This window comes from Euprymna scolopes, chromosome 3 (genome assembly GCF_053919585.1).
Source record: "Euprymna scolopes isolate OS-2025 chromosome 3, ASM5391958v1, whole genome shotgun sequence".
In the NCBI taxonomy this organism is placed as follows: domain Eukaryota; kingdom Metazoa; phylum Mollusca; class Cephalopoda; order Sepiida; family Sepiolidae; genus Euprymna; species Euprymna scolopes.
In genome coordinates, this window is record NC_136484.1 from 144,532,913 (window position 1) to 144,554,975 (window position 22,063).

The 22,063-nt window shown below is 34.2% G+C and overlaps 1 protein-coding gene across 1 annotated transcript in view; it reads right to left on the bottom strand.

The window, feature by feature from the left end:
* Positions 1–471: 471 nt before the first annotated feature.
* LOC145262702 (transcription elongation factor A N-terminal and central domain-containing protein 2-like) overlaps positions 472–22,063 on the bottom strand; it is a 624,264-nt gene continuing 602,672 nt past the window's right edge. Inside the window, exon 5 of the mRNA XM_080119827.1 lies at positions 472–811. Within this exon, the coding sequence (XP_079975953.1) occupies positions 593–811 (219 nt within the window). The 3' untranslated portion in view covers positions 472–592. The remainder of the gene's footprint in view (positions 812–22,063) is intronic.

A 22,063-nucleotide genomic window follows, 5' to 3' on the forward strand; every position in this document is an offset into this window, starting at 1 on the left:
TCCATAGAATGGAAATAGGCACAAACTTTAATAAAGACCTTCCATATCTATTTGCGTAAGTATGCTTTGATAATTATGTTTCAGTTTGAAGAAATATATTATAATAAAATGATGGGGTGTTCGTTCGCACCTGACCTCCATAGAATGGAAATATGTCACAAAGTTTAACAAGGTTTTTTAATATAGATCCACAGAATATTGTGATAAGTGTTTCAGTGTGAACAGGTATGGTATAATAAATTATGGGATTTATCTATTTTATTTTTACTTTCATCATATTTTGCTTTGGTTTTGATATCCTCAAATTCAACCCAAATTTACAACCCTTCCATTTCATAACCTATCATACTTTCATAAATCAGAGTCCATTTTCAGTAGACTGTTTTTGAACCCAGTCAACGACAGGTACTTTTGCTAATTATATATATATATATATTCTTATTTTCCAAAATCTATTAAATTTTTTGCAAAAAATATCAACAAAACGTTTGTAAAAAGTTTTTTTTATTTAATGATGCATTTTATGAAAGAAAGAATTTTTAAAAAAATTGATTGTGGGAGTGAAAAATGTAAAAACTAAAGAAAAATTAATCTACTTCAAGGATGTTGGTTCTTTTGGCATTGTCAGGATTATTTCGTTTACCAATTCCTTTGGAGAAATTTGGCTTTCTTTTAATTTCCTTCTTGTTTCTTCTGCCTTCAGGGCAAAAATCAGTTTCCGCGAAACTCTCCGGTAACGTTTACCAACCAATTTTTGACATTGCTCAAATAATTCACATTCCACAGTCTTCGCAAGCTGCGACAGATTACTCTACAAATAAGAAAGCACAGAGAAAAACTCATAAACAAAAAAATAAAAAAACTTTTCAATAATAATAATAAAAAAAATAGATACATTGAGTTTATACATTATCTTATTTTGTTCTTGTCTTTTCTTGCATAACAAATCTGCCGGCTCACCTATTCAGGTGTTCTTGTTTTCTTGCTTGTAGGACTGTCCAGTCGTAAAGCCTATCCAATAATCTTGCATAATCCTCCCTCCTAGTGTGATGCGATGCATAAGCCGCATTCTATTTTAAGCAGAGCAAAACGACAGGGACCTCCACTCTAACCGCACCCCCTCCCTACTCTGCCGTCGTTACTGTCAGGCGGGAAGAAGATCAGCCCCAGATGTCCATGTGTTGTAGCAGTTGTAGCAGATCTGCACAGACAGAAATTGTCAGCTTAATACTTTTGCAACGGCTCCAGCCCTCCTCCCCCACCCCTCCCTTCTTCCCTGCACAAAGGCAATAAGAAGATCAAGATTGTTCACGTTGACTTTTTTTTATTCAAGTCATCCAATACAACAACATATAAAGCTAAACATAAGCAAAAATGGAGAAAATCTTAAGATGAATCCATTCAATCAGTACGTTTTTGTGTGACAGACCAACAAACATATTGAACCTCTTATAAAGATACTTGGATGCAGCTTATATATATATATATATATATATATATATATATATAATTTTGGTATAATATATATTTGTAGAATTTCACTTATATGTATAGATTCATATATATAATATACATATAGGAATATATATATATATATATATATATATATATATATATATATATATATATATATATGCATCATATATACATGTGTATGTATATACATATACATATGTATACATATATATATATTTGTGTGTGTATAATATGTATATATACACATAAACTTATGTGTGTATATATATATGTGTGTGTGTGTACAGTGTGTATAAATGCATATATACATACACATTTATATATATATATATATGTGTGTGTGTGTGTGTGTGTGTATATGTTCAAATAAATTTTAAACAAAAGAATTATAAAGCAAAGTATTTCCATTGCATTTAATTATGTTTGCTTGAATGAAAAGACACTGCCTAAATAGACCAATATATATATATATATATATATATATATATATATATATAAATATATATATATATATATATATAAATATATATATATATATATATATAAATATATATATATATATATATATATATATATATATATATATATATATATATACACTATCAGTTCAGCCCGGCTTTGCTCGGGCCCTATGTACTGTCCATAACTTTATGTGCATATGTATATATATTAAAAAGTTTGATTCCTGTCGTAACCTACATCTAAAATTTCAAGTGTTTAGACCCAAAATTCTGTTTTTGTTAGCAATACTTATTGAATGAATTCAATTATTTATATGGAAGCGCATTTTACCTAAGTGCGAGCTGGGAATAATTTTCCCTTTGACCAGTTTGGTACCCCCAAATGGGGAGCGGCATATGTATTATTTTAAAAATATATGAATATTTTATATAGCAATCAAGTGTTAACTCTAGAAAGTGGCCCTTTGATTTTTGAGAGCTGAAACGAGCGAGTATATATATATATATATATATATATATATATATATATATATATATATATATATATATATATATATTCACTCGCTCGTTTCATTTTGAAGCGAAGCTCTCAAAATCAAGGAGCCTCTTTCTAGAGTTAGCACTTAATCTTTATATAAAATGCTTAAATATTCGGATAATCAATTACTGTTTTCTTTTATTTCTCAAATGTTGAGTTAATAAAAAAAACTTTGGAGTGTTAATTATCCTCTCACTTAGTAACCAGTTAACTATCTTTATAGCATGCCTTTTTTTTTTTTTTTTTTTGATCTCTTGGCCTTACTGGATTCTAGGACAAGAATTCATCTAGTCTGGTTAGAGTATCCAATTTAAGTGTTGTGACTATTGGCAACATTAAATAGAGAAGGTGCGCTAATCCTCGTGAAATCCATCTCCTTGTCTTCTGACACACAAATTGATTATCATATCTCAAATTATCTGTAATTTGATTGCACTTCCACAAGGTTTCATCAAAAGTTAATATTCATATCATGTATCTTCGAAAAAACCTAACTTTTTAAATATATATCCAAATGAAGTTTAATACTATTTAAATCGTTTAGCAAATTAAACCAATCAAGGGTAAAAACGGGTGTGGGAGGGTGATACAAAATCTTGCCATCCCGAAGAGATCTTATTTTGGTTGCAAATATCTGATTTTGAATATTTAGGCAGAGTTTACTTGGGGGGAAAAGTATCCTCATGTCAGGTTTTCCTGACAAATCCTCTGTACATAGAGACCTTAGACACTCGAGGATAGTGTCTAGTAGGCATTCAAGTTAATGAGAAAAACATTTATTAATTTTCTTTACTGCATTTGACCCCAAACAAGGCACAGTGCCACTTGGATGTATGGATGAAAGGGCTATAATTTGGGACAAAATTTGCAGAGGTATCTGTAGGAAGTTGAGCAGCAAAATGTCTATTCATATTACACTTGAACTTCTGCATGTCGGTACAGTCAGGGAAGCAGGAATCCGGGAGGGAATTCCAAAGTCAAACAGTTTGAGAGAAAAAGCTATTTGAGTAGAAGGTTTTCCAACATCTACGGATCTCTACAGTGTAGGAGTGGGATTTTGTTATTTGTTGGATTTATCGGAGGTATTTATGTCTAAGGGGGTACAAGGACTCTGAGCATTCTCCATTAAAATACTTGTAAAACAAGCATAGGGATGCAACATTTCGACGATGGGACAGAGGTTGAAGTTTAGTTGACAGTGTGGGACTCATTAAGTTGATGACTCTTTTTCTGAACCTTGTCTAAGAGTGCGAGACTAGGAGCAGATGTGCCAGCCCAAATATGGCAACAATACTCCATGCATTGGGTGAATGGTGGCTTTGTAGAGGTACAGGATACTCTCAGGCATAAGTAATTTTCTAGCATGATAGAGAGAGCCCACCTTCTTCGCAGCAGCCTTGGCAATGTCCTCGATGTATTTGTTCCAATTTAAATTCCCTGTGAATGTTAAACTAAGGAGTGTTAATGAAGAGCTTTCAGGTAGTAGCCCCCTTTCAGATGGGCACCTTTATTAGAAATGATACAAGTTGTCTAATCAAAGCTAAAATGCAAAGTTCTCCACATGATCCATTGAAGACTTTTAAGATGGCCGACTTTATTGCCTGCTTTCTATGGCATAAATAAAATTTATTGCATAGCTGTTGAAGTTGGCATCAATTGAAATATGTGGCTCTTGTCTTGGGGAGGCCTCATGTTTTGACAAGCTTCTGGGCTTGACCTTTACTCCTGATCTGAAATGGAACACGTACATCAAATCTGTTGCCAAGACCACTGAAAAAATGGTGTGATCCTTCTATCGATCCAGTAGATATCTCACTGCTGATGCACTTCTCTTTCTACATAAGAGCCAGGTATGTCCAAGGATGGGGTACTGTTGCCACATCAGGGCAGGAGCTGCTAGAAAGGATTTGTCCTGTCTTGATAGAATTCAAAATAGACTTCCTAGCCTCGTAGATGTCTTTTTCTCGTCCCTGCAACCTGTATCTCACAGAAGAGATGTTGCGAGTTTGTCTCTGCTTTATTGTTATTTTCATGGCAAGTGCTCGACTGAGCTTCAATCTATGGCCCCCCTTGCCAAACTTTCACAAGAAACATTCGTCTAGCTGAAAACACTATCAATAATTCCCCCCCACTCGTTATCTTTGCCTAAACATAAATGTAGATTCCATGAACAAAGCTTCTTTCTTAGAAATGGCTCCTGTGGAACTGTCTTTCGTTTTCCTGCTTTCCAGCTGACTACAATCTGATTGTCTTCAAGTCCAATGTAAACAAGTTCTTGATGAGCCATTCCACTTAAGTTAACAAATTTACCGAATTTCCATTACTAACGATTACTATATTGTCCAATTGACTACTGTACACTCTTAACCCTTATCTTTGAGTGGTTTCTGGACCTTGACAAGTGGTGGTGCCTATGTAAAAAAAAGGTCTTTTCTTTAAAATGAATTTATTTACCTTACAGAAATGAATGATCAAGCTTTTATCCAAGTAAAGCCCTTTTCAAGCGTTTTCTTTCTGTTTTTTTTTTTTTTTTGGTTTGTTAATCATTTTTTGTTTGAGATATAAAAATCTCTCAAAGATAGAAGTCTGTCAAGGTGTTGATCGGGGATAGTTAGACTGTCTTTTCTTGTGCCGCATATGGTTTACGTAACTTGGTAAATAATTCTGCAAAGAAGAAAGTTTTGCAAATCTTTTATATTTCTTTGCAAAATCAAAAAAAAAATTTTTTAAATGTAGCGAGTTCTGATGTATCCATTTCATGTTTAGCAAAGATAATGCTGTTTCAATTTAAGGATGACAGACCAAAGAAAATACTATTTCAAATTTACGCGTGACATACTAAAGAAGAAGCTATTTTTAACTTAAGCATGACAGACCAAAGAAAATGCTATTTCAAATTTAAGCATACACGCATGTAAATTTAATTCTCCTCGATGTAAATAAATATCTATCCTGTCACACAAAACTCGATTGATGAATAAGATAACCAGGAATGTAAATCTATTTCCATAACAAGTTGCTTTCTTTTCTGAATTTAGAGAAGAGGATACTTCGTAATATTTGGATATTTCGGACTACTGTTCTCATCGGTCGATGTAGCCTCCAACCTTCTTCAGGTGTATCTTGTCAAACTCAAGAATCTTTCTGTCAAACTCAGGTATCTGCACAGAATTTTGAACGGAAGGCTTTATTAAATCCACAGGGCTAGCATGATCTCATTCTGTCAGCCATGACTAGGTAGAAGTGCTATGTAATTTGCAATTGTATTTTAGTGTCACCTAAACTAAGGATTGAACAATCAGCCTCCAAAATAGTGTAATTTACAACTGAATTTTAACAAGTACTTTATCCACTATGCTACGATCTGTGACGTAATGGATCAACGACTTGGTAAAATTCAGTTCTAAATGACAGTCGTTTGGAGGCTGAAGGTTCAATCGATACTAAGAATACAATTTCAAATTACTTAAGACATCTACACGGTCATGGATGATGGAATTAGAGCATGCTATTCCCATGGATTAAAGAAACGGTTCCATTTAAATTCCATCATATTTCCAAGTCCAACAGAAAGATTCCAGAATTCGACAAAATACACCTGAAGAAGGTCAGATATTACATCAACTGAAACGGTGTGCAAAATAACACCTGAGATGAGAACAATAATTTGAATAATCCAAATAATATGAAGACTTTTTCATTTTTTTTTTTTTTTTAGTATCATTTTCACAACGTTTCAGTCAATGTAATCTTTGACCTTCTTCAAGTGTATCTTGTCTACCTCAGAAATCTTTCTGTCGAATTCAGATATCTGCACAGAATTTCGAATGGAGCACTTTTTTCAACTTCCACACGAGTGTAATTTATAATTGAATTTTACCAAGTACTTTATCCACTATGCTACGGGTCTTTGTGAACAGAACGATAGCATGCTACTTTTGTGGATTAAATAAAGAGTTCCATTAGAAATTCAGGGGAGTTCCCCGAGTTCAACAAAGAGATTATTGAATTCCACAAGATACACCTAAAGAAGGTCGGAGGTTACATTGTCCAAAACATTATGAAAATAACACTCAAAATGAGAACAATAGCCCGAATTATCTAAATAATACGAATTATCAATCTTCATCTAAAAAAAACACTTTATATTATTACTTTCATTTCAATGTTTATGTATTTGTTTGTTTCATCGATTGCTTTTTCTGCAGATTTTTTTTTTTTTATAATGTAATGCAGTAAATACGTGTGTTCTGAAGAGATGACACTTCCATTAATGTTTATTCGTTAACAAGATTGCACAAACTCTTCTCAACCAATTTTCATAAAACTTAGTGGAAAGGTCGCACGTAAAAAAGCGGTACATGGGTCACAGAAAAATCCATTAAATATTTATTTGAATCCGGATGCAGGCAATTGATCCAGTTCTTTTTTTTAGTTTTTTACTCTCTTTAACATTGCAAAATAGAACATTTTTTAGACGATTTTCTCTCTCAATTTTTAGATGTTGATAAAAGAAATCAGAAACATTTAGGATAGATCTTAGCAGGGATGTCAGTAATTAATGTTAAAAAAAGGTGAGATCAAGATGAATTTTCTAACCTGGTTGCGGAGGGAGAGAGAGAGAGAGGGGCAAGGTACAGCCAAAAATATACCATTTTCTGAACAACTCTAATCAGTTTTAAAACTAAGAAAGTAAAAAATAAGAGATTAAAGTAAAGATATAATATTATTAAACATTATGTCTAGAATGTTTATTCTAATTTTGATAAAAATCACATAATTTGGATTCTAGAAAATGTCTAAAATTAAAAACAAGCTTAAAGGATCTTAAGAAGAAACTGAAATTCAGGGAATCTTGCTTAATTTGGTGTCGTCTAATGACTATGGCAAAAATTTAATGGAAATCTAAAATATTTGAATTTTAGAATGGGAGGTCGTCTCCATATGCATAAACTCCTAGAGAGACATCTGAAAATGTTTTTTTCTCTCAGCTCGAAAACATGACGTCATTCGTCATCATTCACTGTTTTGTCTACAGCTTGACTTCTGCCCCTGCTTCAACTTTACGTCACCCGTCTCTGAGAACAATTCTGTTTGCAGATTAAGGTTATAATGACCTGCACTAAATGTGACCCTTGTCAAAGTTCACACTAGCTAACTTAATCACTACCGAGAGTGCGGGACCCATGAGATTAGAAAATCTTTTTTTTTGCACCCTTTCCCACATTGAAAGATTAGTGGTTGCTGCACCAGCCACAATGTAGTAATAATACTTCATTCATGATTTATTCATCTTCATTGCTTGTATCCGTTTACATAACAGCATAATCTTCTTTTTTTTTTTAAATTTTAAATGTACCTTTTTTATTTTGAAGTTGAATTTTTTTTTAATTTGTGGGTAAAAGGGTTGTAGAAGTCATTTACTGATAATCTTTTCAAAACTTTTTGTAAATTATATAAACATTAAAAACAGTCTTCGTGGATCAACCAAAGTAAAGTGAAAGTGAAAGTAATTTTATTTATAAAAGCTCTACTCATATATATATATATATATATATATAAAATGATTGCTACTTCTTGACAGAAGTTTGCCATCTCTTCGGTGTTGTGCATCTATGTGCATGTAGATGACTTTTTAATCTAGCTTTAGTCCTACATGAAAGTACACATATGTGACATAAGAGCTTTCTTTCTTGTAAATAATAATGATAATATTGTGAATCCTCGAAAGTCGTATCAGGCCACTTTTAGATTTGCAGATTAGATCACAAATATGGCAACTTAACATTGCTGGATGTGCTGTAAAAGCCTTCTCAAAAGACTGTCGCTCCTGTCTTTGATCGTGTGATTTCAGATGATTTACAAAACCAGCTTTTGACAAAAAGTATCTGCCACAGACAGTGCATTTCAGTTCCTATTGTCATTTCTCTGACATTATATTTTCGTCCTGCTTTCTTAAAACGCGTTTTAAGACAGCAAGATCTGCACGCTGCTCTTCAAAAATCTTACAACTTTCTCTGATGCTTTTTCTCCACAATGATCGATCTTTCTCCTGGGCTTCCCAGTTATGTACACCCATCTCAAGTATTTTCAAGTTGTTTTTCAGAGAATCCTTAAACTTTTCCTTGGTTTATGTTGTGGTCTTTTACCCTATGTATCTCACCATAAAGCAGTTGTTAAGGAAGTTTTTTATCCTCCATCCTAACCTAGTCCAGTCCAGTGCATCTTATTTTGAATGATTTTCATTTCTATACTAGTGCTATTTGATGGTTCAAGAACTACAGTGTTAGGTGTTAGAGTCCTTCAATTAATATTAAGTATTCTCTGAATACAACTTTGCTGCCCTGATTTTCCTTTGTGGACTGACACCACACTAAATGATCTGAAAACCACCTCTTCTCAGGTGCATGATATCATTAAAAAAACTAGAAACCTCAAAAGCATGTAAACCTGATCTCATCCCAACTGTACTATTAAAAAAATGCTCTGCTGAGGTTGCTCTAGTCCACCCCAAACTTTACAACAAATTCCTTAATGAATCTTGTTTTCCTGACTGCTAGAAAACTGCTTCTGTGGTACCAGTTTACAAAAACTCTGGTGAAAGAACCGACCCATTATCGCCCTGTTAACCTTCCCTCTGTCTTCACCAAAATATTTGAGTGCATAATTAATCAAGCTCTAGTCATCACCTTACAGTTGCTAAACTTCTGACTGACCAACAATATGGATTTAGGCAAGCAGCAGATATCCTAACTGTAATCTCTGAACGTATATACCATACACTGGACAAAGCAGGGAAGGGTAGGGTAGCAGCCCTAGATATATCTAAGGCTTTTGACAGGGTATGGCACGATGGTCTTATCAAGAAAATCAGATTGTATGGTATCACTGGAAGAATGCTTAACATAATTTAATTCTTTCTTAAATAAGAGAAGAATCCAGGTTGACCCCAATAGTCGTACATCTAAACAATGTGATATAAATGCAGGTGTACTTCAGGGGTCTATGCTTGGACCTTTATTATTCCTAATATTTGTAAATGACCTCCCTGATCAAATTGTCTCCAAGATGAGTATATTTGCTGATGGTATCATGCTCTATAAACAGCATGAGGGGAAAACAAAGGCAATGGCAGAAACACTTGAGGAAGACCTCCACTCTGTAATGGAATGGGGACAAAAATGGATGGTCACATTCAATACTGCCAAGACTAAGCTTCGATAATTTCAAGATGCCTTCTCAACTACCAATAGCTATGTCTAATATTAGGGGTAGGCTATAGAAACAAAATTTTTCAAATAAATGCCAAAAGTGGCTTATTACCTTCATTTATATGTAAATAGATGGGAACAAGTGATTTTGTTCAAAACGGGTCAAAATTGGAGGGTCGCTGGCCCCAAATGTGATTTGACCGCGTCAACGCGTGAAAATGGCCCAAATTTTGCCCCCGAACACACTTAATCACTTATTGAAAGCCACAGGGTGCATTTTTTGACTATAAATGCATTTGTATCATTAAATCTAACATTCCCATTGGCTATCCCACAAGTATAGGGCTTTTTAGGGTATCTCAGAGTCCAAAATGGGTCAAAATTACCCCAAAATTAGCCAAAAATGGTCGGAAATCACGGATTTTCCAAAATGCACCTCCCATGGGCCCAAAGACACCTTTACATGGCAGAAACTGTTGGGAAATGCTTGAAGCAGGCACTCTCCTAACTTTTGCACTGTTAATGAGGGGTATAAGGACCTTTAAAAGGGTTAAATATGGCCGATTTAGCCAAAGAGAGTCAAAAAGTCCCTAAGAATCAACATAGGTTGTCAAAAAGGGGCTTAATTTGAGTTATAGATGGAAAATTACCAAATAAGGAAATGTTTTCTTTCTGTAACAATGCAATGACATCTTTAAATAGACATGATAACATTGCATTGCATTAATTGTGAATTTGATTGAACTTTGCTTTCTTTTTCAGTTAGTAAAATGCAATGAACATGGCTGGTATAGCAGGGCAGATTGACGAAGATTATAATTACGATGATTGGACTTATTTTCTGCTTGATTCTTTTCCAACTGAGGCTGAATGTGTTCAAGCTGTGCAACATCATGCTGCCAAATATGGTACCACGACACAGAAAAATCATATTCACCAGTTCTCCTTGCGATTACTACAATTGTGGCAGAAAGCCTTTGGAAGTGATGTTCGTTATGTTACAATATCTGGGATAAAACATAAACTTGATCGATCGCTAAAAATTTACGACAAAGATGTCTACAAAGCAAAGGGTTCCAGACGTGTGAATATGATTAAATGGAAATGAGAGCACCATGTCCTTCTCAATATACTTTCAAAAGATGTGAATCCTGATGAATTTGATGTACATGAACGAAGTCTCTCTCTTGCAAATGGCTCATTGACACTTTCCACGTCGATATGGAACATGAACGGTTTCTGGCAGAGCAAGAACTGCACAATCGTTTGGATTTGGACGATGATCAATTTGAAGTGGAGGATATAAGTGACCAATTGCCAGAGCATAATACCTCAAACAATTTGAACTACTCATTAAACAGATCGGGTACAATCCGTAGCACTGTTCCATGTACCGAGATCGCCACCCAAACACATGTCACTTACAATCTGCGAACTGGTAATGTGAAGTGAAGCTGTGTCTTGAAATAACAAAATAATTCCTTTGCTAATTACTCATACCTTTTATCAAGTTATTCAATATATTGGTTACAAATCGAGAAATAGCGAATCGAGGGCCATTTTCATCAATTTTGGGGTAACTATGAGAACAATATGAATTCAGACTCTTCTTGGACAGCATTTTATTGACATTCAATGTTCAATTTACAATTAATTACTTTCTGAGAAGTTGATGTAGTAAAGTTACGATGTTTCTAAAAAGTATCATTGATGAATGAACTAATGATTCATATGTTATGTACCGTAAAGCGTAATTTTGTCATTTTTGGATTGTTTTGACCCTTTTTACATCCCCCAAAGATCTCTAAATACCCTAAATACAAATGGATAAGATAACAGGGTGGTTATTTCAGTCTTCCAACTGTAAAAAGCCATACAGGAGTGTTTATAGGAGCCCGATGAGATATAATACCTGCATTTTGGGGATTATCCGTGATTTTCGTTCATTTTTGGCTAATTTTTGGGTAAATTTGACCCATTTTGGACCCTTAAGATACCTTGAAAAGCCCTATATAGGTGGGATAGCCAGTGAGAATGTTAGATTTAATGATATAGAGCCATTTATGGTCAAAAATTGCACCCTGTGTGGCTTGGGAGGTGCATTTTGGAAAATCCGTGATTTCCGACCATTTTTGGCTAATTTTGGGGTAATTTTGACCCATTTTGGACTCTGAGATACCCTAAAAAGCCCTATACTTGTGGGATAGCCAATGGGAATGTTAGAATTAATGATACAAATGCATTTATAGTCAAAAAATGCACCCTGTGGCTTTCAATAAGTGATTAAGTGTGTTCGGGGGCGAAATTTGGGCCATTTTCACGTGGTCAAATCACGTTTGGGGCCAGCGACCCTCCAATTTTGACCCGTTTTGAACAAAATCACTTGTTCCCATCTATTTACATATAAATGAAGGTAATAAGCTACTTTTGGCATTTATTTGAAAAATTTTGTTTCTATAGCCTACCCCTACTAATATACATTACCTGAAAGTACTTCTTCAAACTCATTGGCTTAACGTTCACAGGGAACATGAATCGGAACATATGCATTGAGAGCATTGCCAAGGCTGCTGTGAAGAAGGTGGGCTCTCTCTACTGTGCTAGAAAGTTATTTACACCTGAAAGTATCCTGTACCTCTATAAGGCCATCATTCATCCACGTATGGAGTACTGTTGTCACATTTGGGCTAATACATCTGCTACTAGTCTCTCACTCCTGGACAGGGTTCAAAAGAGAGTGGCCAACCTGATAGGTCCCGAACTGTCATCTAAGCTTCAACCTCTGTCCCACTGACAAAATGTTGCTTCCGTCTGACTGTTTTACAAGTATTTTAATGGTAGATGCTCTGACGAACTATAAACCCTTGTACCCCCGACAAACTTGACAAGCAGCAAAGTCTCACCCCTACACAGTAGAGATTTCTAGATGTATGAAAGCCTTTTACTCTAATAGTTTTTCCCCAGAACTGCTAGAGTCTAGAATTTCCTTCCAGATTCCTGCTTCCCCAATTGTACTGACATGCAGAAGTTCAAGTGTACTGTGAACAGGCATCTTGCTGCTTAACTCCCTACATAGTATCCCTGCAACTTATGCCCCTGATAGTAGCTCCTACATCAAAGTGGTACTGTGCCTTGCTTGGGGTGAAAATGTAATAAAATAAAAATAAAAAAACTCTTCAATAACTTGAGATGCCTTCTATATGTTGTTTAAGTCTCTGATGTAGTGATAGCGCATGTTTTGTAAACACTTGGCTTTGTTTTTGACGTTTTCTCCAGTTTGCCAAAAGCTGAACTGGCTTTGGCTATTCTGTGATTTATCTCAGCATCAAGCGTACAGTCCTTACTCAGCATATTACCCAGATGTGTGTAACATTTAATTTCTCACCATCCTCTAAGATGTTTGGTTCAACATATGGCATTCCTATAGGAGGGGAATACATAACATATTTTCTTGAGGCCGATGGCAAGTCCAAAATCGTTACAAGCCTCTGATAATTTGTCCATAATCACCTGTGTGTCTGCTTCTGAATGTGAAACAAGATCTGCACCATCTGCATATAAAAGTTTAACAACAAGGTTCTGAAAAGTTTTCATCTTTGCGTTGAGACACCTAAGGTTAAAAAGTTTACCTGACGTGCAAAACCGAAACTTATACCAATATCGCCATTTTTAAAAGTATACATCAGCTGTAAAATAATGTAGGAGCAAGTATATCACCTTGTTTCATACGGTTTTCAACTGAAATTGGACCAGATAGAGATCCATTAAAGTTCACTCGAGCTTTCATATTATGGTGTAACTGTTGAAGCAACCCCACAAAACTAGTAGGACAGCCTAGTTTCTTAAGAATCTTCCAGAGTGCATTGCAATTGATAGTATCAAAAACTTTTGTTAAATCAACAAAAACTTGATACAAAGGCACTCACTACTCTATAGATTTTTCCATTAGTTGTCGCATAGAGAATATCATGTCCATTGTGCCGCGACCAGATCTAAAACCACATTGATTCTCTGGGATGATAGAGGGACAAATCCATTTCAGCAAACGATTTAACAACATCTTTGATAAAACCTTTCCCACTGCTTCAAGCAAGCTAATGCCTCTATAATCATTACACGCAGATTTTGACCCCTTTTCTTTTATAAATTGGGATCAATATTGTCAAACAGCAAGGATGAGTGTATGGGCTGCGTTGATAACATTATCACCTTCAAATAGCAATAATTCAACAGGTATCCCATCAAGTCCGGGTGCTTTTCCATTATTAATCTCTGTTAATATTCTTTTGGCCTCATTAATGCTGAGATCAGTCATCATCTCATCAACGACCTCCTTTTGAGGAAGACTATCAATAACTATATCATTTACTTCAGACGGATTATTAAAAAGATCTTGAAAAAGTTTTGTCCATTCCATGATCCCCTCAACATTGTTGAAAAGGGCAGAACCATCTTTTGGATTTCACAGGTTTGGAGGCTGCAGTCCAAACGCTTGTTTGATTTTGTAATACATATCTTTTGAATTTTTGCAGTCATAATCTGTCGGGATGTCTATTGACAATTTGAGCCACCACTTGTTCTTCATTCGGCAAGGTTCATGCTGTATTTTTAATTTTGCTTCTTTATACACTTTTTCTGCAGTTATTTTAGCTGATCCAACACAACAAACATATCTCGTGAGCCTTTTTTCTTCTCTTCCAAAAAAGAATTTAAATTATAGAATGATTGTCATCAAACCAGTCGCTATGTTTGGTTTTCTTAAAGCCAAGAATTTTGGCTCCTTTGGCATGTCGTCTGTAATTGCCCAATCATAAAATACGCTTAAATATAATATTTTAATTTATGCAGATTTTGTATTTATTATTATCAAGCCAATTTTCTATTGATTATGATATTGTACCGAATATATAGTAGTGACCACTCGTCATGGCCCAGTTGTAAAATACACTTGAATATGATATTTTAATTCATGCAGATTTCGTATTTATTATTATAGAGCCGATTCTCTATTGATTATTATCTTGTACCTAATACATAGTAGTGATTTCAAAAGTAAAAATAAAAATATAAATATGACTTTGGTGCCATCAGCTAGAATCAAAGCAAAGCATACAACTCTCTAGCCTTGTTCATTACCATCTGAGCATATAAAAACTAAAAAAAAAACATTGTTAAAGGTATAAATGTATATTTGCACATGCATAGAAATAACACGTTTAGTCGACTTATGCCTGCCAAATTCAATTATTTTTCAATTTTGACCCCTTAGCAGCTATTTTTATCTGCAAAAAATAAAATCGAATTTGTTCTACAATCCCAAATCCTCTATATATCAAGTTTCAAATTTGCAGGTCAAAAATCGAGAGAGTAGTTTGGTAGAGTCCGTTCCACACATAGACAAACAAAGTCACTTTTATTTATGATACACTCCAATGGAATTTTTTTCTCTTATTTGAATGAAATTTAAATCAGATTTAAATGATACAAAATTTTCAACATTTTTTTCTTCAAATTTTAGTTATTTTAAGATAATCCCAACCCTAACATCCCCAAAACACACTTTTCTAAGTTCCTCTTTTTAGCCATATAAGTTATATTTAAAAATAAATGTAAGAGTAATAGATATTTACCCACTCTTCCTTTATAAAAAGATGCAACACAAGATCGGAAAATAGGGACTTTTTTTTTTTTTTTTTTACACAGTGATCACCACTTATCAAGGCCCGGAAGCCACTCAGGGATAAGGGTTATTGTAAGTACATCACGTTAGTGAGGAGATTTTATGAAGTGTTTAATTAGGGGGGGCGGCTCATTAGGAATTTGTTAACATTAGACTTGAAGACATCCAAGTTGTAGTCCGGAGGGAAGCAGGCAGACGGAACAGAGTTCCACAGGCGTGCAGTTCTAAGAAAGAAGCTTTGCTCATGAAATCCGCGTTTTGATTTAGGCACAGATATAGAGTGGGGGAAATTTTTCACAGTGGATTCAGCTAGACGGGTGTTTTTCGTGAAAGATTGGCGAGGGGGGACCAGGGATTGGAGTTCAGACGAGCACCTGCCATGAAAATAACGATAAAACAAGCTAATGAAAAGCTAATGCAGAACAGGTGTGTCTACTCTAATCTACAAAAAATACCTGAGTAGCTCTGTTAGCAATAAACTAATCCCTTTCAAAATAAAATAAAATCTGGAAGGGTTGACTCACTTAGAACGGCACAGAACCATACTTCAGCCTGACAAAAGCAAGGTCATTGTATACTTAAAAATGATCCAGACTCTGCTGTGACTAGTACGAATGATCCTTAAATATAGTATTTTTTAAATTGATTTGGGGGCATATCTTGCACTTTTAAAGAGATTCCTTTCCCAATCGATTTCTTACCTTGGATGTTTATGCGATTTTAATCGTAAGTAATGAACATACAATTAAATAGATTCCAAAAGAGTGAGGAAATTTCGATCATTGTAAAACATTTTAATAGAAGCATTAGTACACCAAATTGAAAATGTTCCAAACCCATAACTTAAGTTGTGTAATATCTAATTTCACACAGGTTTTACCACAACATGTTTGTCTTAAAGTATTTTACTATTTGATTTTTTTTTTTTTTGTACTTGTAGTGAATTAAGATGTGATTCAAGCGAGCGCCAAAAAGCGACTGGCTTGAATAGCCATTCTCTTTCTGTCTCTGGTTCGTTTACATACCTCCCCCTCTTCACTTTTAAAAGAACGTAAAAGTTTTCAGTACTTATCCAGTTTATGATCATATCTCCTGTAACTTTGCATCAGCATTTTCTGGCAGGTTACATAAGCGTCTGGAAGATGCCAAAGCGTAGACTGCCAGATTAATTCAAAATGTGTACGCTTTTTCCGCTTGTTAAGAATGGCTTTCTATTTAGAAAGCCGTTTTTCATATGGAAAAAGGGGGAGTGATTTCACCTTGACATAGTGTGTTGAAAGCCATTTTTGGTTTAAACAGTTTTTTTCTGGATATAATGAATTTCACACTTTCGTTTAAATTTGCCGTCTTCGGTAACAAATGAATCCTGGGCAACGCCGAGTATGTACAGCTAGTTTACTATATAATGAAAGTAAAATTATATGTGCTACATCTGAGGAGGTGTTGCTCCGAGAATCCATTTCCTGCCTCGACAGAATACAAAGATGATTTCAAAATGTTGTAAGGGATGTCCTTTTCGCTTCCCTACAGCCACTTTATCACAGAAGAGATGTTGCTAGTTTCTCTCTATCGTTATTTTCGTGGTAAGCGCTCGATTGAGCTCCAATCTATGGTCATCCTGTAAAAAAATCACAACAAAAACTCGTCCAGCTACAACAACTGTCAATAATTTCTCTTTCTCTCTACCTAAAATTAAACATAGCTTCCATTAGCAACAGTTTCTTTCCTAGAACTACTCTACGTCTGTGGTATACAATATTGCAGAGCTGCTTCCTAGCTGACTATAACATAGTCATTTTCAAGTCCAATGTAAACAAATTCTTGTTGAGCAGTCCTCTTAAATAATTAAATTCTGCCCACTTTCAACCAGTATTACCAGTCATCGCAGTTTGTCTTATGATCTTACAAACTTATTTACCTTTACCTTCGAGTGGGCTTTAGGCCTTAATAAATGCTAACTCCTTAGTAAATAATAATAAATAAAATTCGGACTAAAAGCATAATTTTAGTAAAGAATAAAACTTATTCACCTAATAAAAAACAAGATGCTTTAAATGCAATTATATCAAATGTAATTTTATCTTCAGAGAAACGTTGATCCATTATAAATGAAGTTGAATCTTTCTAGTTTTTAAATGACAGGAATTAATTGAAACAGTCTTCGAGTGGAATGCTTTTGTTTGAACTTTTTTCTTTATTGGACATGGTTGTTTCTTCAGAATTCAATATGGCCGTCAGTATTCGCCCCAGCTTCTCAAACCGCCTTGAAACCATTGATTTTAAATGGAATTATTTTTACTAATGGGTCATTATTTAGCAAGGCTTAACAAACACTTGAGGACGAATGTTAACGAGACCGATAGCTTAACAGCCGCCCTAAAACGCTAGAATGGTCCAGAAATATGGGATTATTTTACATTACACAAGTAAGAACACTATCTATCTATATATCTATAAATTGTGTGTGTGTGTGTGTGTGTGTGTGTGTACAGTTTCCTACCAAACTACTCTGTCAATTTTCAGTCTACAGATTTGAAACTTGATATAAGGGCTATTGAGAGTTGGGAAAATCTTTTTAATCGGTTTTCGGTCAGAAATTTGGCTGTCAAGGGGTTAAAATTCAACGATTTGACCTTTGAAAACTCTACCAAACTCCTCTGTCAATTTTGGGCCTAAACACTTGAAATTTTAGATGTAGGTTACTTGGACATGGATCAGACTTTTTAATTTGATTTGAGCCAAAACAATAAATGTTAAGGAGTCAAAATTGGGGTCAGAATTAACAAAAATTGACCTCTGTGGTCTCTACCAAATTACTCAGCCAATTTTTGGTCTAAACATTTGAAATTTTACATAAAGGTTGTTCACACATAGGGCAAGGGGGTTTAGCCGAAAATTTGGCTGACAAGGGATAAAAGTTCAAAAGATTTGACCTTTGCAGTCTCTAGCAAACTATTCAGCCAATTTTTGGTCTAAACATTTGAAATTTTACATAAAGGGTATTCAGACACGCAACAAGCTTTTTAATCAGTTTTGAGGCGAAAATTTGGCTAGCAAGAGTTTAAAGCTGAAAAAGTTGACCTTTGCAGACTCTATCAAACTCCTCTGCCAATTTTGGGTCTAAACACTTGAAATTTTAGATGTATGTTATCTGGATACGAGTAAAACTTTTTAGTATATATATATATATATATATATATATATATATATATATATATATATATACACACATATGCACATAAAGTTATGAACAGTACATAGGACCCGAGCAAATCCAAGCTGAACTGCTAGTATATATATATATATATATATATATATATATATATATATATATATATATACACACACATATTGTATTAATAAAGGTTATATCTTGATTTGCTTCAGTGTGTACCTATTTGTTACACCTCCGCATTGTATAGCTTTCTATAAATTTAAATTTCTTATTTTATACACAGTAAACAATGCTTTAAGCAAATTACATTAACATCTTATTTTACATTAAATATATACGCGAAACTAATCCCCACTAAAAATTCTAAATTAATATTGTTTGATTTTTTCATGTAACCTCTAAAAAAAGTAAAACTTTTTGGGGAGGCGATTTAACGGATAGTGTTAATCTACAATAATACTAATAATCCACATCTCTGAAAAAATATGCTAACATAGTTTCGGTTTCAGACAGACGAGAACATTTTTTTTATTAGATAATTTTTTTTTTCATTTTACGATAGAAAAGAAATTTACTCTGCAGAGAATTCAGCTGGAAAATTTATTTTTAAATTGCTAAAAAGAGTTATTTTCAGATTTTAGCATTTATTTATTTTATAAAAACTAAAAAAATAAAAACGAAACATATGCACACAGACACACACACATACACACACATACATACACAAATGAGAGAAGTTTGCCAAAATATTTGGGTGATTGTCTTTGCTATAAATATTGAAACTGATATCATCCTCGGCAAGTGACGTTTTTTTGTTTTTTTTAATCACAAAAACATATCAGTAATTTCCACCACCTATACCCAAAACTGCTCCAAAATAAGTTTAAACTGTCAAAAAAAAAAAAAAAAAAAAAAATCCAAGTAACGTGTATACAGTTTTAGAACAATAGGCTATTGTATTTGTGTTTTATTGTATAATCAATACGAATTGATCAAATACCAAAGTTTATTAAATAATGATATATACAGTAAGGTTATTTCCACTGTGTGCTTGAATGCAGTGAAGTTTGAAAATCATAACTGTTTAAAGACCAGTCACAATGCAGATCTTTTTTATATAACTATTATTACAGATTGATACTTCCATACATTACATTTCAGATTGTAGCAGGATTTCAAATTTGCAGGAATAAAACAAGACAAACTAGGATCTTTTTTCAGATAAAAAGATTATAGTGATTTTTACATTCTTTAACCACATTTTAATAATAATTATGATTGATGTCTGTGTTTACAGTATGGCAGACCAATTTTAGCTATGTACGGAATATCATAACTGTCCATAATTTATCCAATGCACAAATACTTTATTAGACCAATTACAACCGAATGAAATATTATAACCTATTAATAAAACACTAATATTTTTGTCTGTCATACTTGACTTATACTTTACCGGACACTTTCTATCTCAACAGAAAGCTCGCTCCATCCCGGGGTGAATACCAACAGAATAAAGGGTAAAAAAAATCTTGTTTCAGAGAAGATATTTTTAAATATCGAAAGTCTCAGCATATTAAATGAAAACAAAAATAAATGATTCTATTCTTTTTAAAATTGCATCATTTTTTTTTTTTGGTTTTCAATTTTTATTATAAATATTCATGCATATATGATGCATTATAAGATGCGAACATTTCTGCATTAAAACACGTGCCATCAAGCACACAACATTGCTCAGATTTGACTTATGCTTTTCCGGACATTTTCTATTTGAACGGACCCCCACCCCACCTCCTCCGGCTTTCTTTTCTTTTTATAGACCATCTACTAGTTAGCCAGTTGTGTACAAATCCCAAGAGCGAGAGGAGCCTTCTATCATGTCTAAAAGTGACACAATGTTCAACGAGCAAGACTGAAGATCTTCCGCTGTAAACTCATCCTCACAATGCAAATCTGTACAGTTCAATGCTTGAACGCACAGCTCAAAGAAGTTTCCAGCCACCGTTATGGTTTGTTGTGGCCACATCATGCCACCTCACATCTCTAAAGGCGGCTTAAAAGTCAACACCAAATTGTACATGGATGTGTGTGTGTGTTACAGCAGGACTCGTTACCGGCCTACATGTCCAAAGAGACCCAGGCTTGGCTTCAGAAGGAGTGCTTACGACTTTGTACCCTTCTCTCACTGCCCTACCCCTCCTCCCCCCTACCTGAACTCGTTGGACTACTTTATCTGGACATACATCGAGAACATCACCAACATGACCTCCCATAATACCAAAGCCAGCCTGATCGCCGCCATCTGCCGAATATTTGCCAAGCTTCCACCAGTGCTTGTGAAAAAGGTATGCTCCCAGTTCCGGACCCATATCGAGGCGGTGATTGAGGCTGAAAGTGGCCACATTGAATAGATGTCAGCTCTACTACAGAATCAAGTTACCTGAATTGATTTTTTCGATAAAAGTTTTAAAATAAAACTGTAGCGTTGTTTTCTTTAGGGTGAAAAATTTATTGTTCCACCACGTACACTTAAGAAAACATTACGTGAACATTAACAGTGTATCCAACAGAAACGTAATGTTTACCATGACATTTCTCGTTGACAAGCTTCGATTGCTACTCTGCTGCAGGTTTTACGTTCTTTAATGTAAAGTAATATAGCATGCCTGGGTGGAAGCTGGAGTTTATATGGCATGCTCAAGTTTTCAAGATAATTTTGTATTCAAATTAAAAAAAAAGTTAAGGATTTATTAATACAATTCTATCGATTGTAAAACCTATGAAATTGCATTAAAGTGTTAAGTCATATTTATTATTTAATATTGTTGTAAAGTTCTATTTAAAAGGATGCTGAGCTGTTTTTGTGTGCACAAGGTCTGCTGTATTGATTCGACTCTGTTCTGATTTTAAGAATTTAATTTTCATGTTTTTATATAAGAAGAAAACGTTTGGATAAAATCCCACAAAATGTAGAGATGAAATTAGGAGGAAAAAAATGATATACCAAACAACACAATTAAAATAATTCGTATGGTGAAATTTTAATATTTCTTTTTTCTCTTCTCTCCAAGCAAGACATGAAGCCATTTAATGCAAAGAGCTAAAAAAAAAAAAAAAAGAAAAAAAAGTGCTACTTTAACTAGCCAAGGATAATTGTAAGATGGATAGATTCTGATTTAGAAAACAGCAACATTTCCCATTTTGTCAGAAACATCGCTCATGGAATGCGAGGACTAGAAGACAAAATAAAGGAAGTGAGTTAGGAGGTTGTTGAAAGTAAACCAAAGGTCCTCTTTCTACTCCCCTTTCTACTCTTTATTACAAAAAAATAATTAATGATAAATGAGTGAAGAGTGTTATTTCTTTTAGATGTAAAACTGAAAACGTACTAATGAGAGATAAAAGGTAGGGATCAATATGAGGGAAGGAAAAGAAAACACAAATGTTGAAAAAAAAACACAAAGTCTTTTTTGAATGAGATAAAAAGAGATAAGAAAAAACAGTTGACAAAAGAGGAAG